Raw genomic sequence first — 25,675 nt, forward strand, 5'->3', positions numbered from 1 at the left:
CATAGTTGACAACTGCTGTCTCCTGTCACTTTCCATCGATGCAGTATTACCAGTTGTGTGAGCGGTACTTGAAAAATCAGTCCACAACATTGTCATGAAACCCCTGTCTCCAACGCCACTTCTGCTGTGTGCACCACGAACACCTCTGCCAAGCTGCCCCCGGCCCGTACGGCTCGTGTGAGAACCATCACCGCTGCTGTGTGCTGGGAATGCCTCAAGCAACCGATTTTACCAGAGTTGCTTGTTTATTAGCCAATATTAGGTCAAGGTTCTCCTGTGGCATGATGTTTTGTAATTTGCCTTTATAGCGTGGATCCAGGATGCTGGCCAACCAGTAGTCGTCATCGTTCATCATTTTGGCAATGCGGGGGTCCCTTTTTAGGATCTGCAAGGCATAATCTGACATGTGGGCCAATGTTCCCGGTGTCAATGATGCACTGCGAGTGCTGGTTGGAGGAGCACTTTCTGGCAAATCCACATCCCTCCAGTCATGCACAAACCCTGTACCAGACCTTGCCACGCCAACATTTTCACTTGCCCCACGAGATGCATCCTCCTCCCCTAAGTAATCATCCCCATCATCCTCCTCCTCCTCTTCTTCCTCCACCTCGTCCAGGAGAGGTCCCTGAGCAGACAATGGCTGAATGTCATCAAGGATTCCCTCCTCCTCTTCCTCCTCATCAACATTGGCTGCAGAAGCCTGCTCCTTAAGGTGCGTCAAAGTTTGCATGAGCAGACGCATAAGTGGGATGCTCATGCTTAGGATGGCGTCGTCTGCACTTACCAGCCGTGTGCATTCCTCAAAACACTGAAGGACTTTACAGAGGTCTTTCAGCTTCGACCACTGCACACCGGTCAACTCCATGTCTGCTCTCAAAGTGCCTGGCCGTGTATCCTCCCACAAATGCATTATGGCCTGCCTCTGCTCGCACAGCCGCTCCACCATGTGCAGGGTGGAGTTCCACCTTGTTGCAATGTCGATAATGAGGCGGTGGTTGGGAAGGTGGAGCAATCGCTGCAGCTTCTGCATACGAACGGAGTGTACAGGCGACCGGCTGTGCGCGCACAGTCTTCGCACCTTCTGGAGCAGGGCTGTTAACTCCGGATAATTTTTGAGGAAGCACTGCACCACCAGGTTCAAGGTGTGAGTCAAGCAAGGTATGTGGCTGAGTTTTGAAAGGGCTATGGCTGCCACAAAATTACGCCCGTTATCACTAACTACCTTGCCTGCCTCAAGATGTACACTGCCCAGCCATGACTCAGTTTGTCGCTGAAAGTACTCGGCCAGCACCTCGGCGGTGTGTCTGTCGCCCAAACACATCATCTGCAACACTGCCTGCTGACGCTTTCCACTAGCTGCTCAATAGGGGGACACCTCATGTGCAACAGTGGCAGCTGCAGATGGAGTGCTCGTACGACTGCGCTCTGTGGACGAGCTTTCGCTTCTGGAGGAGGAGGGTCGAACGCCTACAGCCAACTGTTTCCTATACCGTGGGCTAGGCAGCACTGTCCCACCACCGCTGTCTCCTGTGGACCCTGCATCCACCACATTAACCCAGTGCGCAGTGATGGACACGTAACGGCCCTGGCCATGCCGACTGGACCATGCATCAGTTGTGAGGTGAACCTTTCCGCTCACTGACTGCTTGAGTGCATGGACAATGCGGTCTTTCACATGATGGCGGAGGGCTGGGATGGCTTTGCGAGAGAAGAAGTGGCGACTGGGTAGGTCATAGCGTGGTACTGCATAGGCCATGAGTTCGCGGAAAGCTGCGCTTTCCACCAACTGAAAGGGCATCATCTCAAACGAGATTAGTTTGGCAATGTGGGCGTTCAAACCCAGTGTACGCGGATGAGAGACTGAGTACTTTCTTGACCTACTCATAGTATCTGGGAGGGTGAGCTGGACTTGAGAGCTGCATATGGTGGAAGTAGCGGTGGACAGGGCGGACTGAGAGAGGGTTGATGATGGTGATGGAGTTGGTGTTCTTTCTGATGGCCTAGAATCAGTCTTTCGTTGATATAACAGTGGGAGTCCCTGACTGCTGTGGCCTTGCAACGACACCTCAACATTTGCTGCTGTGCTAACCGGTGGGCTTACAGTGGGGGAAACAATGTAGCAATGCTGACTACCTTCGTTGTGATCAGTTGCACATGTGGCACTTGAGGTTTGGTGTTGTGTCCACGCTTGCAAGTGCATGCTGGTTAAATGTCTAAGCATGCAACTGGTATTCAAATTTTTCAGATTTTTCCCTCGGCTAAAGGTCTTTGCGCACTTCTTACAGATAACCTTGGCCTGATCATGAGGATTTTGTTCAAAAAAGTGCCACACTGCACTCTTCCTACTTTGGCAGACATTTTGCGGCCTAGCACACTGTGATCTTTTGACCCTCTGGACAAGCTGTCCAGCAACTCTTTTGATGTTTGGAACCTGTCTTTGGAGTGCTCCGGGCCTGCCAGATAACAGCTGTTGCGATGTCGATGTCTGCTGTGGATGCTCCTCATCTGAGCTATTGGAAACAGCACCCTCTTCCCCCAATGGATGCCAATCTGGATCAACAACTGGGTCATCCATCACCTCCTCTTCTATGTCATGTGCACCTTCCTCTGTGTCACCGTGTATGGTGGTATAGTGTGCGGGAAGGGGCACCTGAGTCTCATCAGGGTCAGAATCTGGCTCTGTACACTGCGAGGACAATGTAGTGCTCTGAGTGAATGTGCCAGCAGAATCATCCATCAGCGGCTGTGCATCAGTGCACTCCATGTCAGATTCATCTTGGCCTGGGTAATTCACCATTTCACTTGATAATCCAGGCATGGTATGTGAAAAACAGCTCCATGGAGTAATCAGTAGTATGGCCTGCGTCATCCTTCAATCTTGGTTGGGGTGAAGGACACAAGGAAAGGTGTGGTTCATGAACATGAGCCTCCAATGACGACTCAGTGCTTTTACTTTTTACAACTGAAGAAGAGGAGGCGATAGAGCTGGAGGCTGAGTCAGCAATGTAAGACAAAACTTTTTCCTGATGCTCTGGCTTTAAAAGCGGTTTGCCAACTCCTAGAAAACTAAGCGTTCGAGGTCTTATGTAGCCAGACGATGACGCAGGCTCAACACCTCCTGTATTCGGTCCTATTTTGCTCTTGCCACTACCATCAGATCCACCACCAACACCATCATTACCAGCTGCCAACCCCCGCCCAATTCCACGGCCTCTTCCACCAGCCTTCCTCATTTTTGGTAGAAATGTAGACAACATCCAACAAACTATATAGTAGTGTAAAACAAGGTACAAGGTGTCTATAGGACAGGGGAGATTTTGAATTTCAGCAGTCACTTGTGGACACTGGACACTTTTGGATTGTGTGAGGCCCAATGAATATCTGAGCGCTATGTGACAGGCTCGATGGCACAGCTGTGACAAAAGTGACGAGAGGATAAGGGAGATTTTGAATTTCTGCAGACGCTTGTGGACACTGGACAGTGGACACTTTTGGATTGTGTGAGGCCCACTGATATCTGAGCGCTATGTGACAGGCTCGATGGCACAGCTGTGACAAAAGTGACGAGAGGATAAGGGAGATTTTGAATTTCTGCAGTCACTTGTGGACACTGGACACTTTTGGATTGTGTGAGGCCCACTGATATCTGAGCGCTATGTGACAGGCTCGATTGCACAGCTGTGACAAAAGTGACGAGAGGATAAGGGAGATTTTGAATTTCTGCAGACACTTGTGGACACTGGACACTTATGGATTGTGTGAGGCCCACTGAATATCACAGCGCTATGTCACAGGCAGAAATTGGCTAGTGTATCACAAACTACAAGGTGTATGTAGAATTGGGCAGAATAGGAATCTCCCTAGAGTGCAGGTCTGTAAGAACGGAACATGTCCTCGTTTTATTCTCACAGAGTGACACACTGATAGCTTCACTGTGGCTGTGATAACAGCCGTTACACGGTACTGTGTGAGGAGCGTACACCGCTGTATGGTGTGAAAAAATGCACGCTCAGTACCTCAGCAGGACAAAAAAAAAAAATTGGGATTGCTTTTAAAAAAGCAGTTTGGGGAGCAGTGGGTAAACAGCAATGCAGGAATGTCAGGAAGACTTAGAAGGCAGCCCAACAACCAACACCACTGATACACCACTATATAGCCTCCCCTTGCACTGCACACACAGTGACTGATGTGTTGTACAGGCAAAATCGCTAGCAGCAGAAGCAGTTTTTTTTTCTTCTCAGCAGGACAAAAAAAAAAATTGGGATTGCTTTTAAAAAAGCAGTTTGCGGAGCAGTGGGTAAACAGCAATGCAGGAATGTCAGGAAGCCTTAGAAGGCAGCCCAACAACCAACACCACTGATACACCACTATATAGCCTCCCCTTGCACTGCACACACAGTGACTGATGTGTTGTACAGGCAAAATCGCTAGCAGCAGAAGCAGTTTTTTTTTCTTCTCAGCAGGACAAAAAAAAAATTGGAATTGCTTTTAAAAAAGCAGTTTGCGGAGCAGTGGGTAAACAGCAATGCAGGAATGTCAGGAAGCTTTAGAAGGCAGCCCAACAACCAACACCACTGATACACCACTATATAGCCTCCCCTTGCACTGCACACACAGTGACTGGTGTGTTGTACAGGCACAATCGCTAGCAGCAGAAGCAGTTTTTGGTGTCTTCTTCCCTGCCTAACGCTCTCCCTACAAAATCATCAGCAGCAGCAGCTCTCCCTATTCTGAGATCAGCATGAGTAACATGGCGGTCGGCGTGCACGCCCTTTTATACCCCCTGTGACGCCCCCCAAAGCAAGCCAATCACTTGCATGCCCTTCTGAAAGATGGTGGTGACCCGTGCCTATGTCATCACGTTGCCCACAGTGTCCGTGGATCCTGATTGGCTGAAAAAGAGCGCAAAACAAACTTTTGAAACGCGACTTTGGCGCGTAAGTCGCCGACCTCGTGGCCGACCTCATCCTAGCGTCGGGTTTCGTTTCATGAAACCCGACTTTGCCAAAAGTCGGCGACTTTTGAAATTTTTCGACCCGTTTCGCTCAACTCTAATCACTACGTATCATCCATATTCAGATCGTGTTCGGGCCGCATTAACAAGGGCATGGCCCATTTTACAAGTAGATCCCATAATTAAGAAATTTCTGCCCCAACGCCCAATGATCACTTTTAGACGTGCTAAGAACCTACGTGATCTCCTGACCAGGAGTCATCACGTGGGGTCACAGCCACAAACGTTTTTGGATACCGCTTCTTTTGGGGGTGGTTGTTTTCCTTGTGGACGCTGTGTGGCTTGCCCTAACGTTGATAGATGTGATGACTTCTTCAGTTCTGACGGTACAAAAAATTTTAGAATCAAAAAACGGATTACGTGTACCACTAGATACGTTGTTTATTTTGCCATTTGCCCATGTGGTTTAATCTATGTGGGTATGACAACTAGACAACTCAAAGTCCGAATTAGAGAACACGTTTTGGGTATTCAGGCCGCCAGCGGTCACGATGAAACAACCACCCTCAAAACTATCCCTAAACACTTCAAGCTGTTTCATCAATGTAACAGTGATCTTTTGCGTGTACGGGGAATTGATGTCTTGGACATCAACATCAGAGGTGGAAATCTGTCCAAACGTCTTGGTCAGCTAGAGAGTAGATGGATTTGGACTCTTGATACTGTCCAACCACTAGGACTTAATGAGAACCTCAGCTTTTCGCCATTCCTATAGTCGCCGTATCACTGTGTTGGTTTTTCTCCCGCATTTATTTGTTTTATATGGTTTTAATACGTTTTCTGTTATGTTTTAGGTGTTCTGTTGCTGAGCATTGTTCCCCGTGCCTGGTTATATCTATGGACGCTCAACGCCGGCCACTGATATGATATTGCTTCTACATCTACAGCCGTCAAAATAACCCCCTTGTGTATGGGGATATACATATGTGTATAGTTATGCATATGGATCATGTACCATGCATTTTGGTGTTTTGTAATATTTTTGTGTATTTATACTTTGTTATTTGACAATACTATGTCTTTACTGTATGTACAATTGGAGATATATATGTATTGCCATCTATGATGATTATATCTTGGTATATCTACTTATATGTTCTTCTGCCCATATGCATGTACACTTATATTTTTTCTGTATTTTGGGTTGTTTCCTTTACATTGTGTATATTTTGGGGTTGTTATTTCCATTTCCATTGACTGTGTATATATATCTCTGGGTATATTTTTGGTACCCTGTATGGAAACTATTTTCAGCCCTACTTAAGGCTATATTATGTATTAGTATACTTATTATTTTTTTCCCCCTTTTTTTTTTCCCCTTTTGTTAAAAGTGCTATATTCTATAATTCTATTCTTAGTATTATATGCACTTTTTGTCTATACACAATGTTTGTGGATGTAGGCTTTTTTATTTTCATTTTTTTATGATTTATATGCTCCCGGTGCTTGCCCATTCCTTTGCCAGTACTGGCTATGGTGCCTCCTGACCTCCCATTCCAATGCGCCTGTCCTCTGCTGATGCGCGTCGCTGGCTCGCGGCTCAGCGGTGCGCCGACTTCCGGGTCACGTGGGGCCCGCGTGACTCGGATCTCGGTTGCCCGCATGAGCGCGTCCTCGCGTCCGTGAAGTCACCGGATGTCCGCGCGGCGGTAATGGTGGCTTCCGGGTCCGGGGATATTTAAGGACCATGTTTATGCCTAGCACTCTATGCCCCTTGATAAAGGCACGCCGAAACACGCGTTGGGGCGGGTGGGACGTGGAGGAAGGCGGTTACTCCTTTCACAGGTACTTGTACTTTTGGTTTTTCCAAATACATTCACTTGTTCTTTATGCATCTGAATATTATGGGCATATTTAGGCCTTGTTGATTTTTATTCCTGTTAGGCTTCTTTGTGCTATTATGCACATATGGCTTTCGTGCCGGTCATTTGCACCATTTGGTGATGCCTCGTACCTGTGATTTATTCTTATCTTGCCACTGTGCATACATGATTTCTATGCCATGATATCATCATTTTTCTGCCTTCCCACTAACCTACCCTGGGCCTCGCACATGCGGTTTGATGAACCTTTCATCTTCTAGCCCCCACTTGCATTTGTCTGTCTGTATGTATTTTATGCATTAATAAATTTTTCAGTTTTACTGTGACCCTATGACTGTGCTTGTTCTCTGTTTTTTATCTTAATATTACAGTTGGTCTTCCTTGTCTGCACTTATTGTGGGTGTGAAATTCTAGTATTTTCTATTTATGATTATTATATACCCACTATGATCATTGGATTTTGCTTATACTCCTGAATGTTGCGCGGTGTGCGGGAAGCTGACAACTGGTAGATTCGGGTGCTTGACCTGGAACTGGACGATCCTCAGAATCCACAAAAGAAAAAAGGTAGCACTCATAGGTGCCGTCCCGTCGAAGAGCTCGTGTAGTGCGAAACGGCCGTTGTCAGCCTTTCTGCTCTCCTTATGTCACTCCCCCGGCCCGACATGTGATTTATATGTCAATAAATGTGTGAAGTTTCCTCAACTCGATGAGTGATACCTTTTTTCTTTTGTGGATTACCTAGCTTCCGCCAAGTTCACTATCTTCACGGACAACAACCCGTTGACGCACTTGGACACTGCAAAACTAGGTGCACTGGAACAGCGATGAATGGCCCGGCTATCTAACTATGAGTTTACCATCAAGCACCGGGCAGGGCACAAGCATGCCAATGCTGATGTGCTGTCCAGAATGCCTAACCTACCAGATGCAGGAGAAGACCCTGAGGCTCTTGAACAAATAGAGTTACCTCCCTTCCACCGGCCACTTGCGGCCCAGCGTGCCCAAGGAGTGAGAAACAGATGGTCTGGCTTGAAGGAGGTCACCCTGAATCCATTGCCCCATCATGACTGGGCAGAAACGCAAGATAGTGACCCTGCAGTCTGCCTGGTGAAGGAGCTACTGTCACAAGCTGACTCATGCCCAGAGTCGGATGCTCCTGAAGAAACCCAGCAGTTGTGGAAGGAGAGGCCAGCTGTTCATCTATAAAGGAAAACTGTGTCGGAGGAGTATCAATGCTCGAACTCATGAGCTGGTTTGGCAGGTGATAGTCCCAAACAGAGAGGCATCAATGGTCCTGGAAGCATATCACAATGGATCTGGACACTTCGGATGGAAGAAGTTGGAAGCATTGCTCCAGGAGAGGTTCTATTGGGCTGGTATGAGGAAAGCCATTGAGAGGTGGTGCCGGGAGTGTGGACAATGTAACCTGCGCATAAAGGATCGAAACAGCCAGAGAGCTCCTTTACAGCCAATCATCACCAAACAGCCCCTTGAGTTGGTAGCCCTGGACCATGTGAAGCTGGTTCCAAGTCGGTCAGGCTACATCTATGCTCTTACCATTGTGGACCACTACTCAAGATTCCTGGTAGTTGTGCCTGTCAAAGATCAGACAGCCAGGACAGCAGCCAGAGCATTCCAACAGCACTTTTGTAGACCACATGGGTATCCTGAAAGAGTGCTTACAGATCAAGGTCCAGCTTTCGAGGCAGAAGTGTTCCAGGAATTCTGTAACTTGTATGGTTGTAAGAAGATCTGGACAACACCGTACCACCCACAGACCAATGGCATGTGTGAGAAGATGAACCAGGTAGTGATTGACCTACTGAAGACTTTGCCCTTGGAGGAGAGGAATCTGTGGCCAGAGAAGTTGCCAGATCTGGTGGACCTCTACAACCATATTCCAGTGAATTCCACCAACTGTACCCCAGCCTACTTAATGAGAGCAAGACCTGGTAAACTGCCTATTGATTTGGACATGGGAGTCCTTACGCCCAAAGTAACGTCACCAGATGCTGATTGGGATACAGAAAGACAACAACAGTACAGAAGAGTTCAAGAATGCGTGGAAAAGAGTCTAGCCCAGGCAAGACAAAAGCAGGAAAAGCTTTACAATCAAAATGCACCTGCCGTTCCTTTGTCGCCGGGAGAACAAGTCTTAAAAAGGAAGAGAAGATTGCACAAATTGGATGATCAATGGGAAGCTGAACCTTATACCATTCTGCCCTGAAACTTTGATAATACTAAGGTATGCCTTATTAGCAAAGATGGAGGAGAAACCTCAGCAGCAATATCAAGCGATCACCTGAAACTATGTCCTGACCTGCTGAAGGAAAGAGTTGAAGAACCAGATAACATCCAACCCATAGAGGAAGAAGAGAAGGTCAGCACAATACTTGGGGAATTCCCAGCGAATTGGACTAAAGTAAATGATGCTATAGTGGTGCCGGTGTTGACATTTCACCAATTGGTAGCACAGGAAGATGTGACTCAAGGAAATCCTGAGGATCAGGAAAATCAGGCAGCAGATGCCACACCAGCAGTGGAGCCAGAGAACCCTCGCCCTGCCAGTGGTGAATCTGATATGCCCCTGGTGAGTTTGCAGACAATCTAGGATCCCTGTGCCATGCAGAACCCCCAGTAGTGTATCCAGTACATTACCCACTACACCAGTATTATGCAGGTCTACCCGCATTACACAAGGGATACCACCCATCAGATATCGTATATAGATAAATGTAAATGTTGAAATTGTATGTGTATATATGTAACTGTTTTTCAAGTTTTGTGCCTACAGGTAACCTGTAAGAGTTTCCTTTGGATTTGCCAGTTTTGTTTCATGAACATTGTACCACAGGACTTGTGTGGTCAAAAACTTTCCTGTATATAGTTCACCATTTTCCCAGGAATGGACCATAGACATTGATGCTTGGTCTTATCATCATAGGACCATTTTTGAAGCTCTTGGTTTTTGTAAGGCCATGTGCACACGCTGCGGTTTTTGCTGCGGTTCCGCTGCAGTTTTGACCGCAGCAGAACTGCAGCAGTTCTGCAGACAGTGTACAGTAGCATGTTATCCTATGGGATTAACATTCTGCTGTGCACATGCTGCGGATTTTTACCTGCGGAAAAGCTGCGTTTTTTTTTCCGCAGCATGTCAATTGTTTCTGCGGATTCTGCTGCGGTTTGCCACCTATTCCATTGTCCAGGTGGCAAACCGCAGGGCAAAACCGCAGGCCAATCTTCAGGAAAAACCGCAGGTCATTTTACCTGCGGTTTTACCTGCGGTTCCGCAGATATGAATCTGCAGACGAATCTGCAGTGTGTGCACTTAGCCTTACTTTTTCATTTTTAACTCTTGAACAATTATTATTGTTTAACTGTTTATATGTTTCATGTTTTTGTTCAGCCCAGGAGTGCTGACTTGCACTAGGGGGGAGTGTGGTTCCCCCAGGGGTATGGTCGCCACAGTGGCTTTGCCTTCCCCCAGGGGAGGGTAATTCCAGGCTTGGAGGCAATGATGGGTCTCTCTCGCAGTCAATCTATGCATGCAACACATTTCCACTCCAGGCCAGCAGGGGGAACTCTGAACCGGGATTAAGGGGAGGAGTGCTCTCTGAGGGCCAAGAGGAAGGGGTGGTTAGTTAGTTTGTTAGTCTGCAGAGGGTGAAGTGTGCAGACGTGTGAAAGGAGCGCTGAGATAGAGCGGGGAGGACGAGCTCATCTCTGGAGAGGGCGCATGAACTGGAGCATGGTCTCCACGGTTGTACGGATACTAACGGTCCTGCAACAGACACCAGAGGAGTAGGAGGCTGTAAATGCCCTACTCCCATCTAAGACTTGAGTGCACAACAGCAGCTTGGATAGTGAGCCGGGACTCAGGAGAGAGGAGTCCCCGAGATAGGCTACAGCTGTCTGCCGTGCAAGTGAGGTTCTTGAGAACATCTGTCTGGAAGAACTCCAGTGTAACTCAGTACTGGTACAGAAATTGCACCCCGCTGTGTCTTATCTGCTTCTTACCTTTCCGGCACCACTACATCCCCGTGCCAGCCACATCTACACTGCCCTGGGACTATAGCTTCACCTGTGAGGAGCCTCTACATCTTTGCTGCACCATACCATCAGTCCCAGCGGATCTACATGCAGCGTCGGCTTAACACCTCCCTTGCCGAGCACCACAGGTGGCGTCACAAACTATTCATCTAACTACATTCCACCATTTACATCTTCCTATTACTTGGGCGCCCAGGGCCACGGTCCGGGTCACTGCTGCTGTGACACATCCCACTGATACCGGCCCGGTACCGAGTACCCCACAGCCCTGGTAGGGCGACCCAGCAAGATAATAGTTGGGTAGCTGGGTCAGAATTAGGAAGAATGCCAGGATTTTCCACCTGAACAATAGCAAGGCAAGTTACACAGAAGCTGGTGAGAATATAACTGGCAGTGGACATCAGGATTTTCAATCACTTGCAGCCCCACTCAAACCATACAGCAGGTGACTCTATGTCTCCCAGTATGGATGGAACTAGATGTCCCAGTGAACACAAAACTAGAACTGTTGCCCCACATCACCTTCAACGAAATCGCAGCTCTACCTGTTGACAAAAGCAGAGGCAGGAAGGGCAGGCGCTGATACAGATGTCACAAAGAATAGTCATAAAGCGATCAACAATCAGGAATTTTCACCTGAAGACAAGCAAGGCACAAGTAAGTACACAGAAGAAAGCCAGATTAGAACTGGCAGTGGATAGCAGGAGTTCAAGAGATTAAATAGCTTGCAGCCCCACCCAAACCACTCATCAGTTAACTCGATATCTACCAGTCTAGATGGAACTGCAGCCCCACTCAAACCACACAGCAGGTGACTCTATGTCTCCCAGTATGGATGGAACTAGATGTCCCAGTGAACACAAAACTAGAACTGTTGCCCCACATCACCTTCAACTAATCGCAGCTCTACCTGTTGACAAAAGCAGAGGCAGGAAGGGCAGGCGCTGATACAGATGTCACAAAGAATAGTCATAAAGCGATCAACAATCAGGAATTTTCACCTGAAGTCAAGCAAGGCACAAGTAAGTACACAGAAGAAAGCCAGATTAGAACTGGCAGTGGATAGCAGGAGTTCAAGAGATTAAATAACTTGCAGCCCCATCCAAACCACTCATCAGTTAACTCGATATCTCCCAGTCTAGATGGAACTGCGAGTCACAGAGGAGATAAAACTGGAACTGTAGCCTGTATTGAGAGTGTGGCGACACCTGTCGAGAGAAGCAGAGGCAGCAAGGGTAGGCACCAATACAGATTTCACACATATGGTGTACTAAAAAAAAAATAGCCAATTACTTAGGGGAACACTGGAAATAAGAGTAAAAACTGTCCATTTTTGACCTGGGAAGATATATATCTTCGTACTGTGTTAGCCAGTAGATAGAAAAATATTTAGAATTGAGAGTCCTCAGTGGTTGATACTTTTTAACTGAAAAGATGGTAAAACATTGCAAGCTTTCGAGACTACTCAGGTCTCTTCATCAGACTAGATTAATACAAAATCTGAAGAATCACATATTTATACACAAGACAGCACACAAATAACGCAATATATAAGACAAGTGATGTGAAGCAGAATTGTCATTATAGCAGAGGGATAAATATTTTAACAGTTCATAGCTAAGGACCGTGAAAGTTTTATTGCCCACAGATTGGGGTCTGTTTCTGTGTTGTGATGACCCCAGAAGGTCTGAAGAGCAAATTCCTTAATTGATGTAAAAGGACATAAATCCATGTGACACATTCATTCCTGCACTGAGTGTGTCAAAAGTTTTCATAAATTTGTACTCAGAGACTATCTGATGGCTTGGCTGTAGACAAAAGAGTTTTTTATGAGTTTTGGATGGAAACTGCCCCATTTAAGGTATGTTGGATGGTCAATTGGCTTCTGATACAGGGATGTCTCTATTTCATTGTTCTTTAGTTTAATGATGGTGTCTAAAAAGTTCATTTCAGTGCTGGAGTAGCTGAGTGTTAAGTTGATGGTGGAATGAAATTGATTAAACTGTTCGTGGAACGTCATTAGTTGTTGCTCAGACTCCGTCCAGTTGATTAAAATATCATCAATGTAGTGGTAGTAGGCCAGAGGCCTGATGGGACATGAGGACAAAAAGTCGCTTTCAAGCTTGGCCATGAAAATATTTGCATACCGTGGAGCCATTTTGCTTCCCATAGCTGTGCCAGTCCGCTGTAAATAGATTTTGTTGTCAAATTCAAAGTAGTTGTGGATGAGGATAAATGTTGTGAGTTTCACCACAGAATTCGCATCATTCCCAGTGTTTTCCATGAAGATTTTGCAGCCATTTATTCCATTCTGTTGTGGGATATTAGAGTACAAAGATTCCACATCCATGGTGGTTCCTTCTGGCAGAGGACCTATTGCTGCTAGTTTATTCAATAGGTCAGTTGTGTCCTGAATGTAGCTGGGTGTATCCTTTAACAGGGGTTTAAGAACACTTCTACCCATCCAGATACCTGCTCATTAAGGGTGCCCACACATGAAATAATCGACCTCCCTGGATTTCCAGATTTGTGGATTTTGGGAAGCATTTAGAATGTCCCTATTCTTGAACTCTCTGGTATCAGGTCACCGGCTCTTATAGATTCATCAGGCAGACAAGATACCAACTTGTTTAGTTCCTTGTAATAGTCCTGTGTAGGATCCGACTCCAATTTTCTGTAGTAGCGTATGTCCATAAGTTGTCTGTTTGCTTCCTTCATATAGTCTGATGTGTTCATCATGACTCTTGCACCTCCCTTGTCAGCAGGTTTAATGATGATTTCTTTGTTGGTTTTCAGAGACTGTATGGCCTTTCTCTCTTGGGCACTGATGTTGGATGCTTGTCTCCTGTTGGTGCCTATGATGGTGGATTTTATCAAATGTCTGAATGAGTCTATGTATTTATCCAAATGAGGCTTGCGTCCAGGTGGAGGTGTTCAGTCTGACCTCTTCTTGGTTGTTAGGATCCCTTTTCCTTCGGTCTGAGTGTTTTCTGAATCTTCTGTATCATTGAAATATTCCCTAAGGCGCAGTCTCCTGAAATAATGTTCCATATCACTGCATATCACATATTATTTTTGACCTGGTGACTGGTCCTCTTTAGGCTAGCCTGCCTTACCTGACAGTTACGTTTGCCTTGTCTTCATCTGTTGCTGCATCCTTTAGTAACAATTTTAGGAGTCAAAGGGCCACACACAAAAACTAACCCACTTACAGCCATCATGTGACAGCTGTCCCAGATAATGAAGATGTATAAATATATCATACCTGTGATTGCTAAAATGCCTGAAAGAGTGAAATCTGGGGCAGGTATGGAGGGCTTACACAGTCGAGCCATGCTTTATACAGCCCCATGTATAATGACAGAGATGTAATATCGCAGTGTAAAGGTCAGCCATTGTACTTTTAGATGAGATCTCTTACTAACGCAAATACACATGTATCACGGACAGCCTCGGCATGGGTAATGTCTTCATAAAGTATTCTAGTCTGACATAATTCTGCTATCTCTTCTGCAGCTATGTGGTTAAGAGCTGCCTGCATGCCGGACTGGGGGCATTAATTCACTGATATATTCATGTCTTCTGAAAACAGCTTTCTCCATTACATTGACACCCTGTTCTCGCAATCTAGCAGATTGTAGTTGTTCATGAGCACGGAGCCAACATTTCAACTAACATTCCTGACAACCAATGACAGAGACGGAGCAGCGATCTGCGTGCATTTCCTGGTCACTATGGAGACTGATACATTATGGACTGTCGGCTTCTTATGGCATTTCCACCACTTTATCATCCTTTGTTTACTAGGAGAACGGCAGAACATTAATGTCCGTCTATGGTAACCTTTCCGCTAGGTATAGCACAAGGCTGGCATTTGCTGCCGGCATCTTCATTATATATCCTTTATAATGATGCAGTTCGATAAAAGGAACTAGTGTTAGATGTCCTCCAAACCGAATACATCCTTGTCTGCGGAGTATGAGGAAATGTATAATTTCTTTATTGTAATGCTTGAATTAAAGCAAAACCTCACACGGCCATGAAATTTTTCCACATGAAATTTCCTCTGATTCACATATGTACAATCACATGAGAAAATAAAAAAAACCTTTGAATGTCACCCAGAAAAACAGATGATTTTTCATCTTTATTGTCATCCATATACTATCAGCCGTGTGGCATTTCTTTTTATAAATCACTAGTTTGTAAAATTTACGTCAAGAATTGCAATGTATCTATAGAAATCACATGCTGTATGTACGGATGGTATCCGATTTCATGCGCACCCATAGTCTTGAATAGACAAGTCTCATCCGACATAAAGAAGAGATGAGTGAATACTGTGATTTTTTTTTTTCATGTAGAGATTCAGTCCATGTAAAAAAAAGTCATCTGAGCAGCCCTATTGAATAACTTTGAGACTGTGTGCCTACGTTGCGTTTTTGTAAGCGCTTCCGCAGCGTTTGAGCCAGATCAGACGCTGCAGAAATGCTTAAAAGAAGCTTCCCATTAAATTTCAAGCATTTTTGGCTTGTTGTGCCAATGCATGCATTTTTAAACGCTCAGAAAACGCTAAGGCTGGTTTCACATTTGCGTTTTTTAGCGCTGGAAAAAAACGCATACCTGCGCATGCGTTTTTTCCCCTATATTTAACATGGGTGCGCATACCTGCGCGCTGGTAAGCGCATGTATGCGATTTTCATGCGCTGCGTTTTTTTGGGGTGTGCGTTGGTATTTTCCAGACGCAGCATGTTGCATTTTTTGGCCCTGCAAAAAAGCGCATGCGCACATATGCTCACGTTTTGCGCTAAAAATGGCCATTATAGCCTATGGATGCGCATATGTGCGCACTGGCATGCTCATGTATGCGTTTTTTTGCATATGCGTTTTTTTTTTTAACCATGGAATTTAGGGGTTTGGGTTAGAGTTAGGGTTAGTTAAGGGGGTTTAGGGTTAGGGTTATGGTCAGGGTCAGGGTTAGGGTTGGGGTTTGGGTCAGGGTTAGGGTTAAGTATGGTTTGGTTAAGGGTTAGGGTCAGGGTTAGGGTCAGGATTAGGGTTAAGTATGGTTTTGTTAAGGGTTAGGGTCAGGGTTAGGGTTAGGGTTAGGTTCAGGGTTAGGGTTAGGGTTGGGGTCAGGGTTAGGGTTAGGGTCAGGGTTAGGGTTAAGTATGGTTTTGTTAAGGGTTAGGGTCAGGGTTAGGGTCAGGATTAGGGTTAAGTATGGTTTTGTTAAGGGTTAGGGTCAGGGTTAGGGTTAGGGTTAGGGTTAGGGTCAGGGTTAGGGTTAGGGTCAGGGTTAGGGTTAGGGTCAGGGTTAGGGTTAAGTATGGTTTTGTTAAGGATTAGGGTCAGGGTTAGGGTCAGGATTAGGGTTAAGTATGGTTTTGTTAAGGGTTAGGGTCAGGGTTAGGGTTAGGGTCAGGGTTAGGGTCAGGATTAGGGTTAAGTATGGTTTGGTTAAGGGTTAGGGTCAGGGTTAGGGTTAGGGTTAGGGTCAGGGTTAGGGTTAAGTATGGTTTTGTTAAGGGTTAGGGTCAGGGTTAGGGTTAGGGTCAGGGTTAGGGTTAGGGTTAGGGTTAGGGTCAGGGTTAGGGTCAGGGTTAGGGTTAGGGTTAGGGTTAGTTAGGGTTTAGGGTTTGGGTTAGGGTTAAGTATGATTTGGTTAAGGGTTAGGGTCAGGGTTAGGGTTAGGGTTAGGGTTAGGGTTAGGGTCAGGGTTAGGGTTAGTAAAGTCATGGTTTGGGTAGTGTGAGGGGCCACCTAAAAATGTTGGAAAAAAACGCAAACGCGGTAAAAACGCACTAAAAACGCATACAAACGCATAAAAACGCTGCGTTTTTTCATGCATGCTCATAAAAATGCTTGAAAAAAACGCAGCAGTTGTATGCTTATGTATGCGTTTTTTCAATGCGTTTTTTTGCGGGAAAAACGCGCTGCAAAAAAAAGCAAGTGTGAAACTAGCCTTAGCGGCTAAAAACGCAGCATGCTCATTAATTTCCACATTGCTCCACATTTTCAGCCATTTCCAATGCTCCCAGAAACCGCACGGAAATAAAACGCGCGGTTTCTGGGAAGGAGTCCGGTTTTCTGAGCATTTAAAAATGCTAACGTGAGCACATAGCCTGAGCCTAGTGCTGTTCTTTGTCCGTGTGTTATCTTTTTTTTCCTCGGACAGCACTTGGACCTAAAATATGGTGGTGTGAACGTACTCATCTCTACATGAAGGTGGAATAAAAGCTGCAGCTCTACTAAATAGTACTTCTAGCCAGGTCAGTCTTCAAAGATACACTCAATACTTCTGGTCTGTCATGATTAAAGATGAGCTAACATCGTCGGCTCCTTCCTTATTCAGCAAGCTATAGCGCATGCTGAAGAAGCTGCATCGGGAACCTGGATACTTGGATCGGTGCCGATAATCAGGTGTCCAGCGCCGTAGCTACATGTGACGTGTGTTGTGACTGTCACATAGCCGCGACACATGCAGCTGCGGTTTGGAACAGCTGATTATCGGGAGCGTGCTAGGTATCTGGGTTCCCCATGCAGCTTCTTTGGTAAGTGCTATAGCTTGCCGAATAAGGAGGGAACTGATGGCATGATGCCATACGAAGGCATATGACTACCTTAGGCATACCCCAAAATGAATGCAGGCCATATTCCAGCCAACCTAAAAAAATACAGACTTCTCAAAAGACATCCTAAAAGTATAAACCTCTTTGTAAAAACTCCAGTCCAGCTCTGCCTTTTAGTAAAGGAGAGTTGACGTGCACACAGTGGATGATGCGAGGTGTTGGTAGAAGAGGGTGGTGAGCATCTGGGACATCAGGTGAAGTAAATTCACTGCACACTCAAGTTGAATGCAAGTTCTTTTGTTTTCATTTCAGAATACAGATACACACAAGCTCAGTTTAGGTATAGAAAAAGGGTTGTAGGTGCAACCTAGATGTTTCGACCTAGTCCCGGGTCTTGTTCAAAGAGTCACTCTTATAGTGTTGAGCTTGACCAAAGATGCTGATGGTTCCTGGAGGGGTAGAAATGGAGGGGCTTCTCCTGGAGAAACATCTTGTACAGTGCGAATTTGAGCATCTGGTATGCACCCACAACCCTTCCTCTATACATAAACTGAGCTTGTGTGTATCTGTATTCTGAAATAAAAACAAAATAACTTGTATTCAAGTTCATTGTGTGGTGACTCAGCACTGTCATTTAAACAGACACCAGACCAAATCCGCTATATACAGACTTCAGTCAGATCCACCCACTATGCACACCCCAATCATGGCCCCATTGTATACTGAACAAAGACACTACGCTCCATGAATAGAGAGCTCAAATAAGACCCTCATCTGACAGCCCTCAGATCAGACCCCAATCAAATGCCAGGCTGGTCCTTAATCTAGACAACACACCAAATAAAGACCACAGGCTAGACTGCCCTCTTTAGATACTCAAGACTAAATATTCCCGTCTGCATAGACCAAAGAATAGATCCTCCATTAATACAGACCTGAGACCCCTCATTTAAACAGATCTTTGACATGGCCCCCTATCTATACAGACCCTATACTAGACCCCTTGTAAACATCCCTGACCAGAGCCCCCATCTTCATACAATTCAGTCAAACACCAAAGCTATACAGACTTCAAGCTAGAGGCAAAACTATGTTCATATATACAGACCCCAGACCTCCAGATATAGAGAACCCATACTTGACCCACTTTTTAACCAGCCATAACCACAGTCACATCAGTACAGACCTCAGACACCCACCTAGTCAGATCCCAAACCAGACCATCTCTATCTATACAGACTCCAGACCAGATCACTACTTTTTCCGGCCTCTAAACTTAACCCCTTCTTTTACAGACTGAAGAATAGACCGCATCTTTCTATAGACTCAAGAACAGACCCTTTGTCTCTTCAGACCTCAGACCAGATGTACAACAATGGCCAGAAAAGCATCAGCATCCGAACATTGTGTGCGTCAGCATCAAGACATGAAGAGAAGTGCGAGAACATCGAGAGGTAAGTGTCATTTAAAACTTGGGCTCTTGTAAGATTTCTCCTCTCTTCCAGGAGTTACTGAATACCGCAGAGCCATCCCACAAGGTGTACCTAATCAGAATGGTCTCTAACTCCTTTAGTTTTTGTATCCTCGGTACTTCTTGACTTCAAGATGTTATAAGACCCTCTTAGTATACTCCAAAATAAATGCCTATCATATTCTGGTCAACCTAAATAAATACAGACCTCTTAAAAGACCCCTAATAAATATAAACCTCCTCTTTGTAAGGATTCCTGCCCAGCTCTATTTTTTAAATTGACACCAGACCCGATCCACTATGTACAGACCTTCCAGTGTACACACGCCAATCCTGGCTCCCATGTACAGTGAATAAAGACCAAACACTCCATGAATAAAGAGCTCAAACAAGATCCTCATCTTTACAGACCTCAGATCAGACCCCAATCAAATGCCAGACTAAGGGCCTCGTTACACATAACGATGTCCCAGTGATCCCACCAACAATCCGACATGATGGGATTGCTGGGAGATCATTAGGCTGATCGCTGGTGATCTGTCACAAGACAGCCACTCCAGCGATCAGGACCAGCGACGCTGGTTTCCAATGTAAACATCGGTTATCCAGCGTACACGCTGGTTTCCAAGGTAAACATCTGGTATCTAAGAGCCGCGCGACTCCTGGATACCCACTGTTTACCTTGGAAACCAGCGTGTACGCCGGTTTTCAAGGTAAACAGCGGGTATCCAGGAGCTGCGGCTCCTGGATACCCGATGTTAACATTAGAAACCAGCGTCCAGCGTCGCTGATCGCTGGTCTCTCGCTGCCACATGCAGCGATGCGTGCTGGCCAGCGGGAGACCAGCGATCAAAAAATGGCCCAGGCCGCTCGAGCATAATCAGAGATAACCGGCAGGGGGGCCTTTCACTGATCCCCGTCACACACAGCGATCTCACTGTGACATCACAAAATCAGACAACAAGCTAAATAAAGATCACACGCTAAGCTAGACTGCACTATTTATAGACTCAAGAGTGAAGTCTAAATCCCCCATCTGTATAGACCCAAGACTAGATCCTCCATTAATACACAGCCGAGACCCTTCATGTAAGCAGTTTCCAGTTCTGAACCATTATTTGTACTGAACCTATAATAGAGCCCCTCAGTAAACAGATCCTTGACAAGGCAACTTCACCTTCATAGATTTCTGCCCGACAACTAAAATAATAAAAACTTCAAGCCAAACTATCTTCATATAAATAGACCCCAGACCAGATTCCCAGATAATGAGACCCCATACTTGACCCACTAGTTTGATCCCTAACCAAAATGACCATAGGTACAGACCTGAGACAACCATCTAGTCAGACCCCAAACCACACATTATCTATCCATAAAGACATCAGACCTGATCACACCTTTTTACAGACTCCAAAATTAACCCCTTCTTTTACAGACCCAAGAACAGATTCCACCTTTCTACTGACCAAAGAACAGACCCTTTGTCTCTTCAGAACTTAGACCAAATGTACAGCAAGAGTCAAAAGAGCATCAGCGTCCGAACATTGTGTGTGTCAGCATCAAGACATGAAGAGGAGTGCATGAACAGGGAGAGGTAAGCGTAACGTAAAACTCAGGCTCTTGTGATATTTCTCCACTTTTCCAGGAGTTACAATATATCATACATATATCCTCTTATTCCAGGAGAGTAGGCAAGTTTTTATTTAATGTCTAATACACTCCTATTACCAGTATATTTATTTTTTTACTTACCGTATTTTTCGCTTTATAAGACGCACTTTTGTTCCCCCAAATTTTGGGGGAAAGTAGGGGGTGCGTCTTATAATCCGAATATACGGGGGAGGGGGTGTATATATATATATGTACTGCAGGGTCCAGGGGAGGTGGGGGCAGCTTTGGAGCGGTGCTGTGAGCTGGTAAAAGCTGCCGAAGGGAGCCTTTGATCTCCTGCTCCCGCTCATATAATATGCACTGCCGCTGTCCATCACCATGGTGCTGAAACCGCACCACGGTGACTGGCTGGGGGAGCGGTGCATATTATAGCTGCCTGCGCCCTCCTTTGATCGCACATGATCCCCTGTGTTAGATATCGCCCCCATGCTGCTGCCCATAGTAAAATAAAAAACTCTTTCCTTACCTCCTCCAGCGCTGATCTCCCGGTGTCTCTGCTGCTGCTGTCATCAGCACTCTGCTGTGCTGATCACATGACCGGCTCTGAGAACCAGGAAGTGGAGGAGGAGCTCAACCACACTGAGGGAGACACGAGGAGGGACAGCGCTGAGAAGGTAAGGAAAGAGTTTATTTTACTAAAAGCAGCAGCATGGAGGCGATATCTAACACAGGGTGATGTGTGGCAGCCACAGGGGGGCCAGTGTGCCAGCCACAGGGGGGCCAGTGTGCCAGCCACAGGGGGGCCAGTGTGCCAGCCACAGGGTGATGTGTGCCAGCCACAGGGGGCCAGTGTGCCAGCCACAGGGTGATGTGTGCCAGCCACAGGGGCCAGTGTGCCAGCCACAGGGTGATGTGTGCCAGCCACAGGGGGGCCAGTGTGCCAGCCACAGGGTGATGTGTGCCAGCCACAGGGGGGCCAGTGTGCCAGCCACAGGGTGATGTGTGCCAGCCACAGGGGGGCCAGTGTGCCAGCCACAGGGGGGCCAGTGTGCCAGCCACAGGGGGCCAGTGTGCCAGCCACAGGGGGCCAGTGTGCCAGCCACAGGGTGATGTGTGCCAGCCACTGGGGGCCGTGTGCCAGCCACAGGGTGATGTGTGCCAGCCACAGGGTGATGTGTGCCAGCCACAGGGTGATGTGTGCCAGCCACAGGGGGGTCAGTGTGCCAGCCACAGGGGGGCCAGTGTGCCAGCCACAGGGTGATGTGTGCCAGCCACTGGGGGCCGTGTGCCAGCCACAGGGTGATGTGTGCCAGCCACAGGGGGGCCAGTGTGCCAGCCACAGGGGGGCCAGTGTGCCAGCCACAGGGTGATGTGTGCCAGCCACAGGGGGCCAGTGTGCCAGCCACAGGGTGATGTGTGCCAGCCACAGGGGCCAGTGTGCCAGCCACAGGGTGATGTGTGCCAGCCACAGGGGGCCCGTGTGCCAGCACAAGGGGGCTATATTCAATACAAGGTGGCCATATCCAGATTAAGGGGGCTAATTTTAGGGTGGGGGGCTATGAGGGACATATACCCTATATGATTTGTTAGACGGACACTGGCATTATAAGACGGACCCCATTTATTAAAAAATTCTCTATTCCTTCACCACATTTGGGGGTGCGTCTTATAATCAGGTGCGTCTTATAAAGCGAAAAATACGGTACATATATAACGCTAAAGTCTACAGCGCTGTAGACACATTATAATTGCTTCCTATCAGGGGAAAATAAGAACACCTCCTGATTTATCCCGACATGATATCTTATCAGGCTAGGGTCACACAATAACTGTTCTCTTATTTGAAAAAATTGATTCATTTATGGTAATCCCACTCTGATCAGAGTTTGATCAGAGTGTGATCCGATATTTCCAGATGTGGAGAATAATAGAAAAAGAAATTCTCCAACTTCTCCATTCTATCAGTCCATGAACATTGGACTGCACTCAGATGCCATGATTTTTTTACTGAGTCATAGACATGAATGGCCGAGTGCGATACATTAATCGGATGTAACTTGTGTATGCTGCATTTTTTTTACTTGGAACACTTGGAGTAAATAATTAGACATGTGCACTGCTCCATATAATAATTTGGAGCCCAGTGCTAGCCGTCAAAATGATGGATAGCATTCATTCCATTTTTACGGTCATGTGCACGAGCCCGTAGCATGTATTAGGATGAGTGATTTTTGCAGCAGCTCCTTACAAGTGATGTACCTCCCTGCATCTTGTGTAACTATACCCTTAGCCTTAAATATACAGTTCCTCCAAATAGAAGCAGTCCTTTTAACGTAGCAGCACCTTGTGAGTGCTAACCCAGAAGTGTTCCGCTACATTTGAAGGCAAAATATCAAGATGATCTATTCTAGAGATCAAAAATGTCAGAACCCCAGAAGAATTTGCCCCCCAAAACGCTCTTTGTGTCAGAGCCTTGGTGCTTGTATGGCGCTGCCGGCATTTATCTAACACCGTCCACCAAACTTAAACATGACAAATTTGCGTTCTACAACCGAAAATACCGTAAACATTTCCCTGATGATTCACAGGATGCACCGATGGCCATTGTAAGGGCATATTATTGGCTGAATCATAGAAGACATCAGCACGATAATTGTTTTTAACTCTTACAGAACCATCCAATTCATTCTATTAATGTTTTCCACTATGAAACTCCCCCCATTTGCTCCCGATAGACAGGGTAAAGTCCTTCCTTTTGAAGGATGTGTTGAAGAACTGCCCTCTCTATCTCCTAGGCTCGTAAGGATCGCATCCTACCGGGGGCTCTCAGCAGACACACACATACACTCACACATACACACAGCCCTACAGTTACAGCAAGTATCTCCAGTGAGAGGCTCATAGCTACAGCTGACTGCAGCTCTCGCCTCTTCCAGCCTTCATTTCCACAGGCACCTATTAAAGAGCTGCTTCTGGTTTTCTCTCTGCCAGGTGTTCAGGTTTTATTTCCTCGCTGTGTCCTCTGGCATTGGGTGAATCTGGAAATCTCACAGATAGTCGCAGCAATAAAGACCTGGACAAGATGGCTCAGGTGTGCACTGGCACCGACGTGGAGCAGCCTTTTGTAAAACCACTGTTTTGTAGGAAGGGTGCTCTCAGGCAGAAACTAGTGCATGAGGTCAAGAGTCACAAGTTCACAGCCAGGTTCTTCAAGCAGCCCACCTTTTGCAGCCATTGTACTGATTTCATATGGTAAGTTTCCTAAATGGAACTTTTGGTATTTGCATGCATCCTATACTCCGTACATTGCTTCTCTGTGGAGAACACATCATCTCTCCTGCTGTTTTCTCATCCTTCACATATAGTGTCTGACTTTATGTTGTACTGTTCATTGATATGGACAGATGTGGCTGGAAACAATGTGTGTGCAAAGCAGATGTTTAGGTAAAAGACGGCAAAGAGCACCTGTGTGCAAGTCTCCGAAAGGAAGGCTGTCACTCATCGCTGTCACCTGTCGGTGCAACATGGCATGGAAGCTAGGAACACATTTACTACAGAATATTAGGCAAGCATCACACGTCTGTTCCTAATTCTGCATATAGAATAGAGTAATGGCGAACAGCGTGACATGAAAGCTATACATACCTATTATCATTAGTGCATGGACCCAAACATGGAAGGAATGACAGATACTCATAACTGTAATCCTGTGTGTATGACCCCAAACGTGTAAGGTATGACCAATCAAACCTAGGATTAGATTCCAACATGTAAAGTTTAATCAATAATCATATCTAATCTTTTGTGTATAGACCTAAACATGGCAGGTATGACCAATATTTATCCTTATAGTCATAGGTGTATGGACCCAAACATGTAAGGTATGACCAATAATCATTCTTATAGTCATGTGTGTATGGAGCCGAACATGTATGATGTGACCAATAGTCATCCTTATAGTCATGTGTGTATGAACCCGAACATGTGAGGTATGACCAATAATTATCTCTGTAGTTGTGTGTATGGAGCCGAACATGTATGTAATCATCCTCATAGTCATGTGTGTATGGAGCTGAACATGTATGGTGTAACCAATAATCATCCTCATAATCATGTGTGTATGGGCCCGAGCATGTATGGTGTGACCAATAATCACCCTTATAGTCATGTGTGTATGGACCCAAACATGTAAGCTGTGACCAATAATCATTCTTATAGTCATGTGTTTATGGATCCGAACATGTAAGGTGTGAACAATAATCATCCTTATAGTCATGTGTGTATGGACCCAAACATGTAAGCTGTGACCAATAATCATTCTTATAGTCATGTGTTTATGGATCCGAACATGTAAGGTGTGAACAATAATCATCCTTATAGTCATGTGTGTATGGATCCAAACATATAAGGTGTGACCAATAATTATTCTTATAGTCATGTGTTTATGGAGCCGAACATGTAAGGTATGACCAAAAAGCATCCTTACAGTCATGTGTGTATAGACCCGAACATGAATGGTTTGACCCATATTCATCCTTATAGTCATGCGTATATGGGCCCAAACATGTATGGTATGACCAATAATCATTCTTATAGTCATGTGGGTATGGAGCCGAACATGTGTGGTATGACCAATATTCATCCTTATAGTCATGTGTGTATGGAGCCGAACATGTATGGTGTGACCAATAATCATTCTTATAATCATGTGTGTATGGACATAAACATGTATGGTGCGACCAATAATCATCCTTATAGTCATGTGTGGATGGATCCGAACATGTATGGTATAACCAATATTCATCTTTAAAGTCATGTGTGTATGGAGCCGAACATGTATGGTGTGACCAATAATCAATCTTATAGTCATGTGTGTATGGACCCGAACATGTATGGTGTGACCAATAATCATCCTTATAGTCATCTGTCTATGGGCCTCAACATGTATGGTATATTTTTACCAAAAGCAGATGATTTACACGCATTTACGGCCACTTCGACTGTCATGATGTGCCTTTGTCGCGATGATGCTCTGATGTGGTGGCCGTCTTGTGGGACCCTCTAGTAAACATCGTATTGGAGTAGTGGATAGGGAGCACATCTATTTCTAATTTTGTCGATATGGATG

The 25,675-nt window shown here is 45.8% G+C and overlaps 1 protein-coding gene across 2 annotated transcripts in view; it reads left to right on the plus strand.

The window, feature by feature from the left end:
- Window positions 1-23,269: 23,269 nt before the first annotated feature.
- The window catches only part of LOC141085633 (protein kinase C gamma type-like), a 779,251-nt gene continuing 776,845 nt past the window's right edge, over window positions 23,270-25,675 (plus strand). Inside the window, exon 1 of one of the 2 annotated variants that reach the window (XM_073571170.1) lies at window positions 23,270-23,799. In XM_073571170.1, the coding sequence (XP_073427271.1) occupies window positions 23,630-23,799 (170 nt within the window). In that variant the 5' untranslated portion in view covers window positions 23,270-23,629. The remainder of the gene's footprint in view (window positions 23,800-25,675) is intronic. The other variant, XM_073571169.1, reaches the window with a different exon arrangement.

Source organism: Dendrobates tinctorius, unplaced genomic scaffold, assembly GCF_039654945.1.
Source record: "Dendrobates tinctorius isolate UK_male_01 unplaced genomic scaffold, ASM3965494v1 ptg000028l, whole genome shotgun sequence".
NCBI lineage: Eukaryota > Metazoa > Chordata > Amphibia > Anura > Dendrobatidae > Dendrobates > Dendrobates tinctorius.